General features: G+C 34.5%; 1 protein-coding gene across 6 annotated transcripts in view; it reads left to right on the top strand.

The window, feature by feature from the left end:
• The window catches only part of Wrn (WRN RecQ like helicase), a 142,001-nt gene that overhangs the window by 65,835 nt on the left and 53,709 nt on the right, over window positions 1-22,457 (top strand). For all 6 annotated transcript variants that reach the window (XM_010622218.1, XM_010622213.1, XM_010622194.1 and 3 more), the window contains 3 exons: window positions 3,335-3,441; window positions 15,732-15,919; window positions 19,475-19,649. In XM_010622218.1, the coding sequence (XP_010620520.1) occupies window positions 3,335-3,441; window positions 15,732-15,919; window positions 19,475-19,649 (470 nt within the window). The remainder of the gene's footprint in view (window positions 1-3,334; window positions 3,442-15,731; window positions 15,920-19,474; window positions 19,650-22,457) is intronic.

Genomic DNA, 22,457 nt, shown 5'->3' with positions numbered 1-22,457 from the left:
TTGAAGTAATGACTTCTATCACAACTGCTCATATTTTATTTTATTTTTATTGTTTTGGTACTGGGGATCAAACTCAAGACAACCTTGTGCTTATGAGGCAGGCAGCAGAACCACTGAGCTAAATCCCTGGCCCAAATGCTCATATTTTATACCTTAAATTGAACTAACTAAACTTAATTTTCCAAGAATGTATGATTTTCTAGAATAATCATGTATTAAATTAATTCCAGTTGCTTAGATTTTCAATATTGTAGCATTTTACTCAACATAAGGAAAATATTTAACCATTTTTCCAACAGTATTATGAAAAAAATATGTTTAAGTATGTGATAAAAGCAAAAAAATGAATGCAGAAATCAAAATTTGAGTAAATTTATCATCTGAATACATCTTTCAGCTGCTAAACTTGCTTATAGGTATACTTTTGCATTTAATGGAAAATGAGTTGGATATGATTCCTATTAGTTAACATTAAGTTTCTTTTAAATACTTCACTTTAAAATTATCTTTAAGCCTATCATACCCTAGATATAAATTTCCAGATTTGACTGCAAAAGCTAGGATCTGTGGCCATAGTAATCTGAGTATGTTTTCTTTCATGTTAGTGTTTGTTTTGTTTTTGTGATAATATTAAGTATTTTAAATATTCAAGCAGATATCTAATATATTTGATAAACAGTATTTTAATTACTTGTCTCGTTGTTGAGATACAACACTTGACACCCACAAGTTAAAGGAGGAAAGGTTTATTTCAGCTCACAGTTTGTGGTTTCAGCCTATAGTTGACTGGCTTCAAGGCAGAGCCGCATGACAGAGGGCCATGGCAGAGGAGAAACAGTCCATAGCAGGGCAGGCAGGAAGGTGTGAAGCAGCAAACCTCCCTTTCCCTCTTATTTCATCTAGGCCAGGAGCCTTTTGGGTGGTGCTTCCCACGCCTGGGGTGAGTCCATTACCCATACCCAGAATAATGCTAAACCGATCAGTGGACTGATTTGGTTATGACACTCTTAATCCACATACACACACCCTTAATCCACATTACATAACCTTGATCCAGCCACTTTTGAAAAGCCCCACCTATGACTGCATAAGGCTTTGTGGGAACATCTAGATACAAGCTATAACAAACACTTACACCTTTCTGTATCTTTAAATAATGGATTGAGTATGAGTATTACAATAATTAGAGCACAACTTTGATTGTGATGGATGAAAAAAATTTGGAGGGTAGCTGGCTATGGTGGCACTTGCTTATAATCCTGACACTCAGGAGGCTGAGGCAGGAGGATTGCTGTGATTTCAAGGCCCGTCTGGGCTACATAGTGAGTTCAGGGCCAGTCTGAACTATAAAGTGAAACCCTTTTCAAAAAACAGAACAAAACAAAACAAAAAAACCCAAAACAAACAAAAAAATGGAGGTGATGACTTTTAAGGTTGAATAAGAAAAGAAATGAAAATTACTTTTGAAATATTTTCCTTTGGCTTTTGTTCCCAAGAAATTGTAAAACACTTGCAAAAATGAATGTACCTAGGATGTTATTTGTACAGTAGTCTGACCTTTGACTATTCAGACATAATTTTAAGGTAAATGTTAAATTATTTAAGCACTCTGGATTTATAACAGAAATAGCAAGCATACTTTTAATTAGGCACTCCTTACTGCCATACTTATGATTATCTTTTAAATTTGGTAATTTGACTTGAATGATGAGTATGACAAAATGAAATACATAAAGGTCTTGTGAAACACTTGAACTTGTATCTTTAAAGTGAATGTTGCTGGGAGGGGAATTTAACTCATTGGTTCTACTGCCTGCCTCACAAGCACAAAGACCTGAGTTCGATCCCTGGTACAAAAAAAAAAAAAAAAAAAAAAAAAAAATTAGAATGTTGCTGATGAAGCTTGCTTAAACTGATTGTGATAGACAAGATTAAGCTCTTCTAAAAGCTAATCAGTTAAACCTGCAACTAAGACTTTTAAAATAAAGGAGGATTTCATCTTTTGTTTTAAACATTTAATTTAAAATCTAGGTGATTTAGTTGCTTAAAAAAAAAAAAAAAAAAACTAATGGTAACACTGATGTATTCCCAGCTACTCAATTATAAACAACACAAAACAAAAAAAATGGAGAGTTGTCCTAGGTACCTTTCATGTATTTTCCCAAAAAGTACTTACTTGTGTGACTGTAGTACAATACCAAAACTAGGAATATGACATCTGTACATTGTCCAAAGTTTATTCAGATTTCACCATTGTATCAATCATTGTATCACAATACCCGTGTGTGTATTTTTCTAAAAGTTTTTTCTCATATAGCTTTGCTGTCTACAGATAGAGCTATTCTATTACCACAAACTGGAGCTGTTCTTCTGTGGCCACACCCACAGTCCTCTCCACCCAAACTCTAGTCTCCTCCAACAAATCGACTAATCTAGTTTCCATCTCTGTAATTCTTTTATTTAAAAACTGTCATATAAATGTAATCATATAATTTGCTACCTTTTGGAATATTTTTTTCACTTAATTCCCTTGAGATTTGTCTGAGTTGTTGTGTATTTTAAAAGTTTTTTATTGCTGAATAGTATTCCATGATATGAATGTACCAAATTTGATTAACCATTCACCTGTTGAATAACTTCTGGTTGGTTTCTAGTTTCTGACTGTTATGAATAAAGATACAATGAACATTTGCATATACTCAAAGTCAATGATTATAAACGACCTGTGAACTTCTTTTTTATGAGCACATGTTAGCAATACATACAGTTTACAGTTACACTGGGAAGTGGGTACATGTACATAATACAGCTTGATTCTTTTTAAAAATCCCTTTCCCCTTCTTTCTTGCCTTACTCCCTCATCCTATAAATGCTCTTTCCCCATTTTTTTCTTGTTGATGTTATTAATCTTATCTCATATTTATGACATAAATGTTTACATTCATTGAAGTTCTCTATTGAAATAGAACTGTTGTTTTAAAAAAGACATTGTTGCATGTGGTTCATAAGGATAGTTTTGAGACGAAAGTGCTAGCAAGCAGTTCATTTCTCTGAGGAATAATGATGAACACTGAAATTTAATAAATATATTGTTTGAATTAATATATAAATGTTTTGTTTTTATTCTAATACCTTTTATTCATTTATCTTCCCTTCCTCTATTCCCAGTAATGATTTTTGATGTTATGTGGTGTTACATACTTATGTTTACATTTTAATATGCATCGATATAGGTTTTTATTTTTTGTAAGCTTTGTATATTTCAAATAAAAACAGTATTGATTTAGATTAGTTTTACTCCCCTTTGAACTTTTTCCACTATGTTTTTTAATAGGGATCACACTTATTGCTGTGGATGAAGCTCACTGTATTTCTGAGTGGGGGCATGACTTTAGAAGTTCCTTCAGGACATTGGGCTCCCTAAAGACAGCACTCCCACTGGTAAGCTATGCCAAGTCTAGTGCCTTGAAATGACATTTTTACCAAGCAGAGCATCTGGGACAGAGGAATGAACAGAAAACTGAAGACTTCTCTGTGAAAGGGAAAAGAGACGATGTAAGCAAGGGAAGGATTTTTCAAAATTCTACTCTTGGTTTCTAAGGTTGTCATGCAATTTATTGAGGAATGCTATAAAATAAAGCTTGGCAAACCTTTTCTAAAGGGACTAAATAATAGCAACAATAGTCCTCCCTTATTGACAGGTGATACATTTTAAAACCCCTGGTATATGTCTAAACTGTATGTATACTCAAAGTCAATGGTTAAATGACCTGTGAACTTCTTTTTTATGAGCACATATTAGCAGTACATGCAGTTTACAATCACACTGGGGAGTGGGTTCATGTACATAATACAGCTTGATTCTTTTTAAAAATCCCTTTCCCCTTTTTTCTTGCCTGACTCCCTCCGCCTCTGAATCCTCTTTCCCCATTTTTTCTTGTTGACATTATTAATCTTATGTGTATGACATAAATGTTTACATTCATTGAGGTTGTTAAGTTCCTGTGCATGGCATATGTTTGTTCTGCTTATTTTCCCTTTTCCCTCTACTCTTGTCCTCAGTCTCCAAGACCCTTGCAGGAGATCTATGCCCTTGTGTCCTCCTATCTATCTTTTATTTTGTGCTCTTTGTTTGTACCCTGTGAACTTTTTATTTATCTGGGATAAATGCCTACAAGTGCAGTTTCTGGGTCTTACAGTAAGCCAGTTTGTTCATTCATTCGTTCATTCGTCTGTCTGTTCATACATCTCTCTGTCTGTCTGTTTGTCCCTCCCTCCCTTCCTTTACTTTTTGAATTAAGTTTGTTTCTTGTGTGCAGCATATTATTGTATCTTGATTTTTAACCCATCTGCTAATCTGTTTTTTTTTATTGAATTTATTGGTACATTTTAGGTAGACAGTACAGTTACATTCATTTCTGGGATTTTTTTTTTTGATTGGTGAATTGAGACCATTAACATCGATGGTTATAACCAATATATATTAACTTAATCTTGTCATAACTTTACTTTTTGTTGGATTGTCCCCCTTTTCTTTTAATTTTTTGCTATGCCATGATGGATTCATTCTGCTGGGCTTCCTAGGATTGTGATTGTTGTTGTGTTTTCCTAGGATATTGTTTAAAATTTTTGGAGTGCTGGTTTAGTATTTATGAAGTTCCTGATGTGCTCTTTGTCATGAAAGTATCTTTTTTCTCCATCAATTTGGAAAGATAGTTTTGCAGGGTACATCAGTCTCGGTTGGAGCCTGTTTTCCTTTGGGGCTTGAAGTACATCACTCCAAGATCTTCTTGCCTTGTGGTTTTGTGTTGAGAAGTCTGCCGTGATTCTGATAGGCTTTCCTTTGTTTATGAATTGTTTCTTTTCTCTAACTGCTTGTAGAATTTTCTTCTTCTGTTGGGTTTCTGGAATCTTAACTGTTATGTGCCTATGTTAGATTTTTTTTTTTTTTTTTGATCATGGCTAGTTGGAGCCTTGTAAGCCCTATTTATCTGTGTGTCAGGTTGTTTTCCCTTATTTGGGAAGTTTTCTGCCATTACTTCAGTGAACAGTTTTTTTTTTTATGTCATCTGCAGTCTCTCCTGTTTCTTCATTGACTCTGTTTCTTCAGTCTTATGTTATTCTTCTTTGAATTGTCTAGCAACTGCTGTATTGATTTTTCATGGTCCCTTATTATTTTTAAGAAATTTTTCTTTTCCTGGTCACTGATTGCAATCCTATCTTCTATATCTAAAATTCTGTCCTCACATTGGCTTGTTCTGCTATGTAAACTTTCAGTGGAGTTTTTAATTTCTTGGAAATCTGTTTGTACTTGGTTTATGGATTCCATTTGTTTCCTGTGTTTGGATTCTATCATGTTTCTCAGCTCCTTTATTTTTTAAATCTGTCCACTCTAGATTTATTAATCATGTCTTGAGCTATGGGCACAAACTCTGCTGTTATTTGAGAAATTATTTCTGATTTCATTTGTTTTTCAGCTCCTCTTTCATTGCCAGTTCAGGGAGTCTAGGTGGTTCAGCATAAGTTTGTTCCATTTCATTGTCCTTTGGGGTTGCCTTAGGTGACCTGGAAGTCTGGTTTTGGGACTTATTTCCATTCTTCTCATTTCAACAGATGCAGCCTACTGTGCCTTTGTTGAGGCAACTTTTTGCTCATCCAGTGATTTTCTCTCAGCAGGTCACCACACAGCCTTTACTGTGATGTTCCTCAGTACAACAATTCCTGGGTTTAGAACGGTGGCCTTCTATGTCCTTGAGCTAACCTGCTGTCTGGGTGGACTTCTGGCTGGGGCCTGTGCACATTTGCGATGGTATCTAGGCATGCCTTTGGTGGGACCCTATGTTGTTGTTGTCTGAAAGGGCTTTGGCTGGGGTTTGTGTACCCCAGTTCCTGTTGTCTGCATAGGCTTCTAGCTAGGGTCTCTGTGAATTTATCAATGGTATCGGGACAAGTATATGGATGTTGCTTGTGTGTCTATGTAGTTCTCCATGTGGGCCCTTGGCTGTGGCTGATGGTATGGCTGTTCTCTGTCCGAAGCTTGTGCACCTGTGCAGCTCTTTTCTAAATGGGCTTGTAGCTTGGGCTGGTGTGCCTACACCTCTGGGGTTGGGGCGGGGCCCTGGCTGAGATCTGCCTGTTATAGCTGCTCCTTGGGATGTGTCTGCACTTACTGATTGTATGGCAGGCCTCTGGATCCATTTTGGTTCTTTCTCTACCTTGTTCCCTTTCTCATTTGAGCCATTTTGATAAGTATGTTTGATTTGCATTTCTCTAGTGACTAATGAAATTGAACATATTTTCTTTTAGTAATTGCCTTTTGGTAAATTGCCTGATTTAATTGGATTGTGTTTAAATATTTTTCTGTCAAATATTAAAAACTATTTTATAGATGTGAGTCTTTAGTTAGATATGTGGTTTCCAAATATTTTCTCCTAGTTTTAACGTGTCATTTCAGTATTTTCCCAGAGCTTTTCTTATATAGCAACATCTTAAATTTTGAGAAAATCTAATTTATCAATTTTTTTTCATTATGAGTTGTGCTCCCTTAATTCAGTGGAGGTGAACCTAGGAAGCATGTTGCAGTGGGCTGTTTGTTTGTATCACTGAAAGCTCTAAAAGCTTTCTCAGCCTCAGTCCTATTTTTAAAGACTTTCTCCTATTTTTTCCTAAAGTTTTTAATTTTACATTTAGATATGTGATCCATTTTGAGTTCAGTTTTATATAAGGCTTAGGTCAGAGTTCATTGTTTTTCCCATAGATGTCCAGTTACCCTGGACCATTTGTTGGAAAGGTTGTCCTTCCTTGAATTCCTGTTGCCCTTTTGTTGATAATCAGTCGTCCCTTGAACATATTCACATGGGTCTATTTCTGGGTTCTTTAATCTGATGTATTAATTTTGAGTGAATAAATAGAGTTGCCTATGTTTAGATATTCCAGGAGCCCAAGATTTCACAGTTGAATAAGTAAACTAAGAAAACAGTAGAAGTTGTTATTATAGTAGAACTAGATTGTCTAGTGCAGTTTCATTGCTTGCTAAACTTGATAGCAAATTGAGAACCATCTTAAATAAACTGTTTTTTGGGTAGTTTTGCTCATAAATGATTTTGTTGGATTGGATACTAGACAAGGAGAATAAATCAACAAAAACATAAATAGTGTAAATTGAGGGAAACTCAAACTAACATGAATTGAGCTCCAAAGATGTTACTGGTACTGGGGTAGGTGTCTCCTAACAGTTCAATAAGGTAGTTATTAATGTTTTCTTAATTTTTCCCTGTAACATTCTTCACTTGTATACTCTTCTGGCTCTCTCACTATGTTCTTAGTCTCCTCTATTTCATCTCATGGCCTGGCCTTTTATTGTTGGCATGTCTGAAACCTTAGTACTTGGGCTGATTCTCTTTCCTATGCTTGTACTCCCTTGGTCGTCTCATCTGACAGACAGTTGTAAATATCACCTATATACTGAGAATCTTAAATTTATGTCTTTATCTTGGGTCTAATAGCAGCAATGCATAGGTGATTCAGTTCTCTGCCTGCTTGCCAGCATTTGGTATTATCATTATTTTTTGTTTTAGTTATTCTATAGACTATAAATAGAATATCTTATAAAGTATTTATTGACTGTGTATGCAAATATACATACTTACATAAACATGTATTTAAACACACAAACACGTATATATTCATACATGTATAAACACATATACTCATATACATATATATAATTGCTTACTCTAGATTTTTCTACTTAGATGCTTAATAGGCATCTCAAACTTAACCTGTCCCAAACTGCCTTCTTGAGAATCTCCCTATCCAGGACCTGTGCTTTCCTAAAATTTCTCCCACTTTGTTTAATAGCAACTCTATCCTTTTGGTGTTCATGTCCAAACTTTTGGAATTTTATTCAAATCATCTCCTTTTTCTAACTTTTCCCCATACATTTAAGTAATAAGGAAGCCAGACATGTTGGTACATGCCTGTAATCCCAGCACTTTGGAGGCAGAGGCAGGAGGATCCCAAGCGTAAGGCTCGTCCAGGCTCCATAGTGAGTTTATGACCAATCTGGACTGTGTACATACAGCCAGCCCCTGTCTCAAACAAACCAACAACCAGAGAAATCAAGATAATCAGGAAGGAAATCTTGTAAGTTCAGAATATATACAGATCTCATTTCTTCTCTCTTCATCTCTGCCATTCTTAAGCCTTGATCTTTTACCTGTGTTACTACAATAATCACCTGCTTTCATTCTTTTATCTAGTCTTTAAATATAGCATTCAGAATAATACATTGGATCTTGTCTTTTGCTCAAGATGCTGTAGTAGCAGTTTTCCATTTCACTCTGAATGAAGGCAAATATTGATATCATGTATTACTGAGTCTTACAGGATCTATTCTTCTGTTTTCTCTTTCACCTCATCCTCTCCTACTTGTCTTGACATTCGCTCTGTTCCAGCCTCACTGCCATCCTTGGGCTTTAGGCTTGCAGTCATGCTCTGCTCTCTCTCCTTGAATACTTTTCACCAGGGTAATTTGGGTAGTGTGCTCCTACTTCTGTTAGATCTTCGCTGGTACACATTACTGCTTTCTCATTTAGGCCTCTTGGACTACCATATTTAATATATCAAATTAATCTTATCAATGTTAAACTTCCTCCATATGCTTTTGTTATTTTAAAAAATAGTACATGTATCTGTTTAACTTACGGTATTATATATTGTCTGTTGTCTGTGAATCCCTACTAGAGTGCTGTTGTGGAGAGGAATTTTTTAATTTGTTCGTTTATAAAATCTACAACAGTACCTACCTCATAGTTGGTGTTCAATAAATAATTAGGTGAATGAATGAATGAATTGTGGTGAGAAAGCCTAGAATCAGAGAAAGAACTTCCCCACACAGATAGTTGTGAAAGAGTTGGGCAATAAATGACTACACCATAGGATACTGTGCTGATTTGTAAAGCAAATTGTTTGAAAAAAGGTATAAAACACAGTCTCTGCTATCCTCTAGGACATAAAGCAGTATAGGAGTTTAGATTCATACCTATAAAAATAAAAGCAAAACATAAACAATATATGTTATATAGAATGGTACAAATAATAAAAATTACTAGTATTAATAGTGCTGTAACAGAGAGGGACGGGATTTTCATAGTGAAAATCACCAGATACAGTGCCCTGAAGGACTGCTTTCCATTCATTTAGAATGGTTTAAAGTAATCATGTGGAAACTAAAAAGATAACTTTCTGTAATCCCTTCCTAAGCCTCTGATTCTAGAAGGATTGTACTAAAGGAATTTTAAATATTTTATGAAGTTCTTAAACACTATTCAGGTGGAGTTAAGTGTTTTATTGTATCTGGCTATAGATGTGATTGGATCATTTCCATGTCTTAGTATAATTAAATATAGCATGTTCCTTCTATTGAGCTTCGAAGGACAGGGTGTTTGTGGAGCAAGGGCTGAGAAAACTTTTTATGCCTGATGTTTTCCAGAATCTGATTTTTAGCTAAGTGGTGAAAAATGCCACCTGGTGGCTGTAGGGATATCACTTTTCTTATTATTCTTGGTGCTATCTTTCTAATTCTAGTTACAGTAGAACAGTTGGTATAAATCTGCAATGCTTTACAACGTTATTTAAATAGGTCTAAAAATAGCAAATCACTCTACTATTTGACGTAAAGATTCCCTCTTGGAATCACCAACGTGAGCTTTGAGAAAGAGTAGCCAAACAGAAGGTTCCACATCAGTCCTAAAATTTCTTAATTTTAAAGTAGGAAGAACAATGGGATCCTTAAGACATGTTGGTTCTTTCCATTACATTGTCCCAGCACTTACCGAAAAGGTCTGCTGATAGTAGGCATTCCATAACTGGAATGAGTGAATGAATAAATTCTCTGCGTATTAGAGTATAGAATTAGAGTTAGCAACATGACCAAATCTAGAAAATGGAATAGTAATAATTCTCTCAATCTTTAGGTACTACACTACTAAAGTATATGATTAAAATCTTCCTTAATTTATAATTTATATTTTATTGCTTTTTTTGACAGAACTGAGTGCCTCTTACTAAAGAAATCAAGACCTGTCAAATTAAAGAATAAATTTCATGAAGTAAGAACTTGTAACCAGGCAGTATAATTTAGCATCCAATCAATTTGCTTCTGAAAATTAAAGTGTTGGGCCAGGGATTTGGCTCAGTGGTTTCACCACTTGCCCTGCAAGTGCAAGGGCCTGAATTCGATCCCCGGTACCAAAAAAATTAAAGGGTTAAAACTATTAATAAAACTATGTTATGACTAGAAATACAAACACAGTTCCTAGCAAAGAAGGAAGTATGGCTACCCTTCTTTAGCCACCTCAATAGCTAGGATTATAGGCATGTGCCACCACACCTGGTCCTTATTAACACAATTTTAACATCATAAACTACCACAAACTTCTAAGAGATGGATTCTATTCATGTTTTTCATTCATTTTTATTAGTACAAGTTTATTGTTCATAGTGATCACCCTTATCATGGGGAGTTGGTATATGTACATAACACATCGAAATTCTTTTTCTTTCCCTCTCCCTCCTCTTTCTCTTGCCCTTTGCCATCTCTAGATGCTGTTCTTATTTGCAAAAGTTTTATCTCCTTATTTCCTATTAACTTTTATTTTGCTCTTTTGTACAGTGTGTTTCTCATGATAAAAACCATGTGATATTTAAGCTTGTGTATCTGATTTATTTCACAACATTATGGTCTCATGATGCATGCTTTCCTACAAATGATTGAATTTTATTTTTTCTTGTGGCTGAATGGTATTCCACTGGGTATAAATGCCACATTTTCTTTATCCATCTGTTGATGCACATATAGGCCACTTTCAAGATTTAGCTATGATGAGTTTTACTACGGTAAACATGACCATGAATGTATCACTGTATTATGGTGTCTTTAACTCTTTCAGGAAGATAGCCAGACGGAGAATAGCTAGGTCAAATGGAATTTCTGTTCTTGGTTTTTCTGAGACATCTCCATACTGATTTATGTAATGGTTATTCTAGTTTCCAGCCACCATGGTATAAGGGTTCATTTTCCCTTATAGCCTCACCAGTATTTATTATTTAATTTCTTGATGACAGCCATTCTTTCTGGAGTAAAATAGAATCTCAGTTTTCTTTCAATTTACATTTCTCTTATGGCCAGATATGTTGAGCATTTTTTCTTGTATGAGAAGTCTCTACTTATTTCTTTTAAAAATTAATTTTTCCTTTTTTATTATTTATTTATTTAGTACCAGGGATTGAACTCAGGACCTTGTGCCCCCGGTCTTTCTTTTTTAAACAGGGTCTTGCTGTGTAGTTCAGACTGACCTTGAACTCATTATCTAGCCCAGACTGGCCTTGAACTCATGACAATCGTCCTGCCTCAACCTGCCTGGGATTACAGGCATATGCCATCATATGTGATTCTATTCATTTCAGTTGCCATGTTTTGATTGGATCTAATTTTTTTGAATTCTTTATATATAATCCAGATATTAGTCTTCTGTAACGGAGCAGCTGGCACAATTCTTTTTCTCATTTGTAGTTTGTCTTTTCACTTTTTTGGTTGTTTGCTATGCAGAAGCTTTTTAATTAGATATAGTTTGATTTGTTGATTCTTACTGTTATTTCTTGTGCAATTAGGGTTTTGCTTGGAAAATCCTTACCTGTGCTTTTGTCTTCAAGAGTTTTACCTTTTTTTATTTTCCAGAAAATTAAGTGTTTCTGTTTTGATATTTAGGTCTTCAGTGCATGTTGATTTTGTTGTAGTGTGTGGTGAGATATATGGGTCTAAATTCAATCTTCTGCATGAAGATAGCCAGTTTTCTCAGCACCATTTATTAAAGGGGCTGTCATTCCTCCAGCTTATGTTTTTGGCCCCTTTACCAAGGATCAGATGTCTGAATGTGCCTGGGGTTGTTTCTGGATCCTCTGTTCTGTTATGTTGATCTACATAGCTGTTTTGAATGCCAGTACCATGCTGTTCTCACACTATACTTTTCTAATGTAAGGTGAGGTCTAGGATTGTGATGTGTCCTGCATTGCACCTGTTGCCCAGGATTGCTTTTTCTATTCTGGGTTTCTTCTGGTTCCATGTGAATTTTAGAATTGCTTCCTCCAGTTCTGTGAGAAATACTGTTCATATACTGATTGGGATTGCATAAATCTATGTATCAATTTTGGAGGTATGACCATTTTGACAATATTGGTTTTGCCGATTGAGGAAAAGGGAGTATTTTTCCATTTTCTGATATCCTCTTTGATCTCTTTTTAAAGAGTATTGTAGTTTTCATTATAGAGGTCTTTCATTTCCTTGTTAGGTTAATTCCTAAGTATTCAGTTTTTCTTGAAGCTATTGAATGTTATTTTTTGCCTAATTTCTTTTTTAGTGTTTATTATTGGTATGCAAGAAAGTTTTTTTTTTTTTTTTTTTTTTTTTTTTTTTTTTTTTTTTTTTTGGTTTTGATTTTTTTTTTTTCTACCTGGCTGAGTTTTTTTTTTAGATCTGGGATTTTTTTTTTTTTTTGAGTATTCTAGGTAAAGGATCATGACATTTGTAAATAAGGATAGTTTGACTTCTTTTCCTCTATGTACCCTCTTTTTTTTTTCCCCCATTTCTCTTGTCTGATTCCTGCAGCTAAAGTTTTGAGTACTCTATTGAATGGAAGTGGTGATAGTGGACATTCTTTTCTAGTTCTCAGTTTTTCCCCATTTAATATGATGTTGATAATGGGTTTGTCATGAATGGCATTTGTCAGATTGAGATAAAATCTTTCTATACCTATTTTCTTTTTTTTAATCAAGAATGGATAATGTATTTTGTCAAAGGCTTTTTCTGCATCTATTGAGATAATCATGTGATTTTGGTCTTCTGTTTATGTGATATTATATTTGTTGATTTGTATATGTTAAACCGTCTTTGCATCCCTGGGATGAAGCCTACTTGTCATGATACATGGTTTTTTTGATTTGTTGTATTCTGTTTGCCAGAATGTTGTTGGGGATTTTGCATCTATGTTCATTAAATGATTGGCCTGTAGTTTTCTTTCTTATTTAAGACTGTGTCTGCTTTTGGAATCAAAGGTAATGCTTCCAGGAATGAATTTGGCAGTATTCCTTACCTTTGAATTTCATTAAAGAGTTTGAGGTATGTTGGCATTAGATTTTCCCTTAAATTGTGGTAGAATTCAGTGGCAAATCTATCAGGTCCTGAATATTTCTTAGTAGCTTTTGCTTTATTGCCTCAATTTCATTGTATATTATTTGACTGCTCAAGGTTTTTATATCTTCTTGGTTCAGTTTTGGTTATTCATATGTACCTAGAAGCTATCCATTTCTTCCAGATGCTCCAGATTTTTGGAGTACAAGTTTTTTTGTGGGTTTTTTTTTTGGTACCAGGGACTGAACTCGGGTCCTTGGACTTTCGAGGCAGGTGACAGAACCACTGAGCTAAAACCCCAGTCCTGGAGTACAAGTTTTTGAAGTTGTTATTAATTATTTTCTGGATTGTGATGGTGTCTATCATGATTTTGCCTTTTCATTTATAATTGCATTTATATGGGTCTTTACTTTTTTTGGTAAGTTTGGCTAAAGGTTTGTCTATTTTGTTTATTCTTTTGAAGAACACGTTTGATTCATTGAGTGTATTTTTTTTTAAAGTCTTGAGTTTCATCTCTGATTTTTATAATTTTTTTCTTTGCACTGGCTTTGGATTTAGATTGTTTTTGTTTTTCTAGGACCTTGAGGTACAACATTAGGTTATTTAGTTGAGCTTACTCTGTCTTTGTGATGTGGGCATTCACAAGTACAGACTTCTTTTTAGGATTACTTTAATTGTGTCCCATAGATTCTGTTGAATTGTATTGGTATTATCATTTAATTCTAGAAACTGTCTAATTCCTCCCTTGATTTCTTCAGTGACTCACTGATTATTAAGGAGTGTATTGTTTAATTTCCATATGTTTTGCATAATTTCTGTGGTTTCTTTTGCCATTGATTTCTCACTTCATTGCACTATGGTCTGATAGTATAATTTTGATGAGGTAATTTATGGGCATGAGGTAATTTTAATTCTTTTGTACTTACTTAAGCATGCTGTATGAACTGGTATTTGGTCTGTTTTGGAAAATGTTCTGTGTGGTGCTGAGAAGAATGTGTACTCTGTTGAGTGGAATTCTAGATGTCTATTATGTCCATGTATTTGAAAGTGTGGTTCAACTGATAGTTCTTTGTTGATTTTTTTTTTCTGGTTGATCTGTTTATTTGTAATAGTGGCATATGGAGGTATGCCACTATAATAATATTGATGTTTATGTGATTTTTATGTCCCATAGTGTTTGTTTTATGAAATTCGATGTGCTGGTGTTTGGTAATATATACTTATAATTTATAATCTCCTCCTGTGGAATTGTTCCCTTAACCAATATGTAGTGACCTTATTTGCTTCTTCTCGTCAGTTTTGGCTTGAAGTTCACATTGTCTGAAAAATAGGGTAGCTATTCCTGCTTGCTTTAAGGCTCCCATTGCATGGAATATTTTTTTCCATCCTTGATGTTTAGTTTGTGAATTTATTTTTGGATTAAATGTGTTTCTTGTATGTAGTGTATTACTGAGTTTTGTGTTTTGATCCAGTCTACCAGTCTGTGTCTTTTAATTGGGGAATTGAGGTCATTCACATTTAGTGTTATTACTGAAAGGAATTAACTCTCTCTTGTCATTGTATTACTTTTCAGTTGGTGAATCCTTTTATTTTTCTCTTACCTGCTCCCTCTGTTTGATGTATTTATCCCATTAGCATTTTGTGCCTCATTGGCTTCATTATCTGCCAAGAATATCCTTGAGAGGTTTTTGGAATGCTGGTTGGTGGTTAGGAATTTCTGAAGGTTATCTTTGTTTTGGAAGGTCTTTATTTCTTCATCAATTTTGATAGTTTTACAGAATTTATTAGTCTGAGTGAAAGCTCTTTTCTTTTAGGGTTTGAAACACTTCAGTCCAATTTATCCTGGCCTGTAAAGTTTGTGTTGAAAAGTCTGCTGGAGTTGTAAGGGTTTTATCTTTGTAAATGATTTGTTGCTTTTCTTTAACAGCTTTTAAGTCTGTCCCTATGTTGGACCTCTATTATTTTAATTACAATGTGTCATGGAGTTCTTTTCTGTTTTTAATATGTGAATTATAGAGTATTCAAAAATAAGGTATAATATGGCCCATCCTTTTATCAACACTATTATAGATGTAATAAATGTTAATAATAAATGCAGAGGTAGATACCTAATAAGTAGATTTAATTTAATTCAATTTGGAAACCTTATGGATCTCATGTTGTATTTAAGTGTTTTCTGAATTTTAAAAAGTAAATATTTACTTTAAAAAGTAAAGATGCAGTTTAGTTTAGTAGTAGAGTACTTGCCTAAAAAAGGTAAAGATTGTATTCAGAACTCTGAGAAGTATGACTTTTTTTTTTTTTTTTTTTGGTTTTTTGAGACAGGGTCTCACTATGTAGTTGAGACTGACCTGGAACTCACTATATAGTCCAGGCTGGTCTTGAACTCACACTTGCCTCAGCCTCCTGAATGCTGGGAGGAGTAATTTTAAGGTTGTATTTTTGAAAGTGCACCTTCTGTAGTTTTAACAGTTTCTTTGTAAGAAGGCAATAAAAGTGTTTGAAATTAATGATTTTTTAAAAAAAATTTTGCTTTATTCAGGTTCCAATAGTTGCACTCACTGCTACTGCAAGTTCTTCGATCCAGAAAGATATTATACGTTGCTTAAAACTGAACAATCCTCAGATCACCTGTACTAGCTTTGATCGACCAAATCTGTATTTAGAAGTTGGACGAAAAACAGGGAATATTATTCAAGATCTACAGCCATTTCTTGTCAAAAAGACAAGGTAAGAATTTTGGTAGCTATTTCCTTCTTTTTAGAAAACCTTTATTTTTTTCAAATTATTTCCTTCAGCTGGGCATGATTGCATATACCTGTAATCCCAGCACTCAAGCTGTGGCAGGAGGATGGTGGCAGATTTAAGGCCAGCGATGTGCATAGCAGGACCTGTCTCAAACAAAACAAAACAAAACCCCATTTGTTTTCTTTAAATACATTTTTAACATATTTCAGTATTCTTTCTTGCTGTGGTTCAAGTGTAGTATTACACAATTTAGTGACTAAAGTGTATTTTTGAAGTCAGGAAGCAATTCTACTATATTTATATTCGATAATGTTGATCATAATGATTGACGAATAAACATAAAAGGAGTCTTTCAACTGAATCCTATCTGGTTTGCTAATTGCATGAATGACTTCAGTTTCGGGATTTTATAAAAGGTCATCCTGTAAACAAGTTGGAGCCTGTATCATATTCCAAGGACTGGGGCTGGGGATTTAGCTCAGTGTTTCCTCCTCCTGCCTTGCAAACACAAGGTCCCAAGTTTGATCGCTGGTACCAAAACAAAAAAACATTAAGTACATATGCCAAGGACCATCCTGGACACCTATGTGAACTAGTTTAATCTTTGTAATTGCTCAGCTGCATATTTTTTTCATCTTACTGATAACAGATTTTGTCATTAGAACTTTTGTCTATTTTGTGAGAAGTGCATTTCATTTATTCATATACTAAGAACCTTTACCAAGCCTCATTCTCTTATCTGTCTGTCTGCTCAGAGTGAAGTTTAGACTATTTTCTCTTGACAAAGTGTATATTTTGGTTAAGATACATTAAAATAATGTTTCTCTTACCATTAAAAACACAAAACAAATCCAGGCAAAAAAATTTAAGAGCACGTGGTGTGTTCTTCAGAAAGGGATAAAAATAAGAGAAGGTGGGTCCTAGGTTAAGGAATCCGTAGACTTATTCTTGACGACCTTTTGGGATAATTTAAACGTAGGACTTGCTACAGTCTTATTTGTCCTTTTTTAGAACAGGGGCAAAGGAAGTGGATATATTCTGTGTGTTATGGCTGCCCTAGTGGTCTCTTTGGAGTGAGGGCTCATTGTGCTTCATTTGCCTTCCATCCTAATGGGAAAATGTTCTCTTGCAGACGGTTGTTTGTTCTAGGTTAGAAATCTCCAGTCAGATCATTAACCTGTAATCTTTGATTATCTTCTGTTTATATAGTTCTCACTTTCTGGCTTTTTCTCCTTATGATGACCCTCTTGATTTGAAACAGTTTTCATTTCTGTTTTGGTGTCAGTTTGGTTTCCTATTTTTCTGATACTGTTAGCCTTATGATGTGCAGTATTTCCTTCTCAGAACTTTTAATGTTAGTTTTCCAATTGAGGTGTTACTTTTTAGCCTGGGCTATTATAATCTCTCATAACGGATGTCTCTCTTCTTCTGTGCTCTTTATTTCATTCTATCCAAAAAGATACCCCTAAGTGTATTAGAGCACCTTTCTGAAACTTTTCTGAAGGATGAAGACCAGACACCTTTGCCTGATATTTGAGACCATTCTTGATTTTGATCGTTAATATGAAATGGATTTTGTAAAAGCAGATCAGAAAAGATTTTGTACCCATTTTCAATCATACTTATCATAGCAGGGAACCACTGAGAGTAGAATGCTTTCTACAGATCTTAGTTTATGAAGTGAGAGTAATTAAACCTTCAGAGTATTATTCCCTTTTCTTTTCTTTGTTTAGTCCTGTCATTTACCAGGGAGCTCATTTTTCCTGTTAATTAACGTGCTTCTTAAAGTAACCTGATCTGGTTTCTGTCATGGTAGCAAAAGTCTTAATATCAGTTGGAACAGTGTAGCCACATATACATTGAGAAGCCCTTTACTCTTCCAATCACATTGGTCAATTACAACCACTAGTGGGATTTTGGCATTTAACTGTCTAGAGTCTTGTTTTCTTGGTTCTCTTACTGTGTTGTGTGCTCTCAGTTTTCTTTTGTTGTTAAAATTTATATGCTATATCCAATTTTCTGCTTTCATTTAACGTATTAGTTAATTTGTGTATTTTTGCTATCTTATATTGTTTTCTTAAATTAAGGCCTTACTAAGCCCAGTATTCAGATATTGATAAGCAGTTTTTTCTTCTTTGAAAACATTTTAAAAATAAGATTTTTGTATGCTTAAAAAATGTAATTTTTGGGCTGGGGATTTAGCTTACTGGCACTGTGCCTACCTTGCAAGTGCAAGGTCCTGAGTTTGATCCCTGGTACAAAAAAAAAAAAGTAATTTTTTTCATTCGCTTAAGTTGCTTACTGTGAATACTTATTGTAGAAGCCCATTTGATCACAATCAAAGCTTGCACTGAGTAATTATTCAGTAAGACTCTTGGCAATAAAAATATCGCCTAATTTACTTCTCTGTTCAAGTTTTTAGTGACTTATGCCATAGTCCTTCTTAAAGGTTTTTATAAACATTTGACTTTTTAGAGTATGACTGTACATAATGATGAACATTTATTTTTCAATATAATAGTTCTGAATATTTGTGTACATGTATCTTTTGTAAGATAGGCAAATATTTTTTGTAAAGTAGATTCCTAAAATTGAAATTGGATCAAAAGTTACATGAATTTATAATAACTTTTTATTCTGAAATCATTTTTTGTGTGTTGGCACCATAAAGGAGTATATTTATGTAAAGTAATTATTGAAGTATTAAATAAATGCCCTATGAAAAACATTGTTTATACTTTTAGTAGAAATCACAAGTTTCTATAGTAGACATTCTAACAAATATCTTTTATATAGCATTCATAGTGTCAAGTTCATTAGTAATACTGTTTTGAACAATAAAAACTATTTCTTGTGAGAGAAGTCTTGCTTTTTTGTAAATAGCTGTAGAAACTGAACTTTATGATCATAGAATAAGACTAATGAACAAATTTTATGTATTCTGCTATGTAAATATAAATTTGTCTATCTTATATACATCAAGAATAGTTGTTAGTTTAGTATATGCCTTCCCAAAAGTATTTATACATTTTTTCTTTTATATATGTCAGATTTTATTCTAAAACTTCTTGACAGTTTTAACTTTAATTTGAACAAAAACTTCAGTCCAAAGTTTTCGGAGCTTAACCCATTCATTTCTACTTTTTACTCTTTATAATGCTTTAGATTTTTATGCAGATAAATCTATCTTTTTATGTGCTTTTTTTCTTTTAGTGTTTTATTTAGAAAATATAAAGGGAACCTGAGTATAACATGGTAACACAGGTCTGTGATTCCAGCACTTTGGGTGGCTGAGGTGTGAGAATTGTAATACAATGAAGTCCCACCTGGGGAACTCAGAAAAACCTGTCTCTAAAAAAAAAAAAAAAAAAAAAAAATGGGGATGTAGCTGAATGCAAAGACTGTAGGTGCAATCCTAAAACAAAAACAGAAACAAAAAACACAAAGGGAAAGTTCAATAAGGTAAAATTCAAACGGGTCTAAAGCGTGTATTTATGTAATATTTATGTTTGTTTTCTTATTCTTTTTTCTTTGTAGTTCTGAATGGGAGTTTGAAGGTCCAACTATCATCTATTGTCCTTCCAGAAAAATGACAGAAAAAGTCACTTCTGAACTTAGGAAACTAAATTTAGCCTGTGGAACCTACCATGCAGGCATGAATTTTAACATGAGGAAAGATGTTCATCACAAGTTCATGAGGGATGAAATTCAGGTGTGAATATCAGTAATCATTTCTCTTTATGCCTCATAGTGGAAATAAACATTTCTCAAACTGTTGTGGACTAGTTTAAATCGCAGTTTGTATGTATGGTGTAGTTTCACAGAGGAGGGGACACTAACTCTGCCAAAGGTAGGTTGTATAATCTAGGAAGATGCCATTTGAGTAGAGTCTGAATGTGTAAATAGAAGTTCGTCCAGTTTACCAGGTGAGTTGGTGGTAAGGGTGATGATATTTGTTCTAGAATTCCAGAAAGAAAGACTAGCCGGTATAGACTGTGATCTGATAATGTATAGGAAATTATCAGTGGTTTAGAAAGCTGGAGGGAAAGTCAGTATGGAGTAGGAATGGTACAAAATATAGATGATGAGGCGCCAAGGAACTGTTAGAGACTCATAGGGAAAAAGTTGAATAAGTTGGCCAGGATATAGGTTACTGCTTTAAAATTTGCAAAGAGACAAGTAAGGCTGGGTGTGATATTTCTATAATTATTCTTTTTTTTTTATTTTATTGAGTTTATTGGTACATTTTAGGGATACAGTACAGTTACATTCATTGTTGGGATCATGTACCTCTACATGGCAAGTCTTGATTCTCATTTTTTCCCCTTACCTCTGCCCTCCTTTCACCCCCTCCTCCCTTCCCCATCTACAACCACTTTATTTTCATCTTTTCATTCTCTCACATTTTTTTCTTTTCCCTTTTTGTTCTTCCCCTACCCATCATACCTTCCCTACACCTTTAGCTCCTTTCTTCCCATTATTCTTGATTACTTTAGCTTTGGATATTTTTTTTTTTGTACCAGGGATCAAACTTCGGACTTTGTGCTTGTGAGGCAGGTGGTGGAACCACTGAGCTAAAACACCAGCTAGCTTTGGAATTATTAATCTAGTTGAACTTTTATCTAATAGGTAAAGCAGATTACAGTAGAATAATTCTGGTTGAAGTCAGTGTGAGGAAAAGAGAGGGTCTACAGGCCTCCCAGGAGCCTTACAATCCTTAAAGTGCCACAAAATAAGGTTTAAATATTATTGACTACTCCATTATGTTTTTAAGCATTATGATTGTGATTGTATGAGGCAGAATAAAAAAAAGTGAGTATGTTAACCATGTTTTAAAATTTGTTATAGTCAAAAGCACATTGCCATTAAATCCCCTCAAATAGCCTCCTTCCCTTCAAACACACTTACCTCAGTTCTGGAAGTTCTTTCGTGGGTGTCTTCAGTTGTGCTGCAGTGGCTGGATTGCTGTCCTGATTCTATTCAGACATTTACCTTTGTGTTCATTTCAACTTTGGGGAAGAGCTAGAAGTTGTACAGTGGCAAATTCGCTGGAGAAGGTTGATGAGGACACATTGTAATGTCTTTATTTGACAGAAATTGCCAAAAATGTTTTAAATTGATTCATGGCATCAAGGCAGTCAGGAAACGATACTCACAGATGAGAACTTCTAGAACTGCTTCTGAAAGTGGAAGGAGTGATGGGCTAAGTGTGTTCAAAGCAAGGAGTATTGAGGAGGACCAACAGCACTGTATCTTTTATATGGTGTCATAGTTTATTTATATTTAAACATTCCCTGAAAGTTTAATCACATCTTGTAGAAACAGACTGTGAGCACTAAGTAAGACGGAGGTCAAGGTGAAAAGGTGAAGTAGGGAGGGATATTGATGATGTTATTATATCAGTAGTAGAGCTGTGGTTTCTTAAATGATTGGCCTGGTTCTGTGGGTGTCATACAGAATATCTGGGAGGATTTGAATTCAAGTCAGATGAGTAGATTTAAATCAGCAACTTGGCACTGTCAGCATCGTACCCACAATCACATAGCCTTCCTAAGGGAAGAGGTAAACTTAACTTGAGCTCTGATGTCTTTTTCCCTGTCCAGCCCCTCTTGTGATCGGGTAGTTGTTATCCACCTAAGGCAACATTGGTCAAACAACTTCTGGACCAAAGTGTGGCTCAGTGTTATGTCTGTATAATGCACTCTGCAATCATCCTGTAACACTCCCTGCTCTGAAACAACTGTTCTTTCTTTCTCTTCTTTCCACAGATGAAAATCATTTCATAACTATTTAGAGATTTTATCCAAATTTGTGAATATTTTTATAGGTAAAATCTTTTAGCTGCTGTTACTGAATCTTAGTAATGACCACTGTTCAAGCCATTAACAGACCAGTGTTTTTTTCTGCCTTGAGGAATTACTAATTATTTTAAACTAAAACATCTCCCAAAGATATGACAGAGCACAAACTTTTCCCAGGTTATGTTTTGTTGGCTGACTTTGTTGGGTACATCTGGTTTTCCTTTTAATATGCCGCTTCATTAAAACATTAATATTTTGAAATATGGCTTAAAAATCATAGTGATCTTTAATGATACTTGCTTTTTATTTATTTATTTAGGTTCTTTTTTTAGCTTTTTTTTTTTTGGTACCAGTGATCGAACTAACGTCATTGCACTTGCGAGGCAGGCAGCAGAACCACTGAGCTAAATCCCTGGCCCTATTTAATTTTTAGAAAGGTATATATATGTATGTGCATATATATGCTGCTCTGTTTTCCCTTTCTATGACAGAATGTTACACATTTTTAGCTACATTATGAAGATTAATACATTTATATTGCTTATTCACCCTAGGCCAGTTGTGGTGAACCTATGGTATGCTTGTCTGATGGGCTGATTGTACCATTGAAAGCTCTAAAAGGTTCACCATCACTGCCCGGGGCTGATGTCAGGTACTGTTTCTATCTAGCAGTTTGTCCTGTGGAGTCTCTCTTTGCATTTTTTTTTTTTTTTTTTTTT

The sequence above is a fragment of the Fukomys damarensis genome, unplaced genomic scaffold, assembly GCF_012274545.1.
Source record: "Fukomys damarensis isolate Sample0158 unplaced genomic scaffold, DMR_v1.0_HiC HiC_scaffold_18, whole genome shotgun sequence".
Classification (NCBI taxonomy): domain Eukaryota; kingdom Metazoa; phylum Chordata; class Mammalia; order Rodentia; family Bathyergidae; genus Fukomys; species Fukomys damarensis.
The sequence above is the reverse complement of the archived record's forward strand: the minus strand, read 5'-3'. Positions and strand labels throughout refer to the sequence as shown.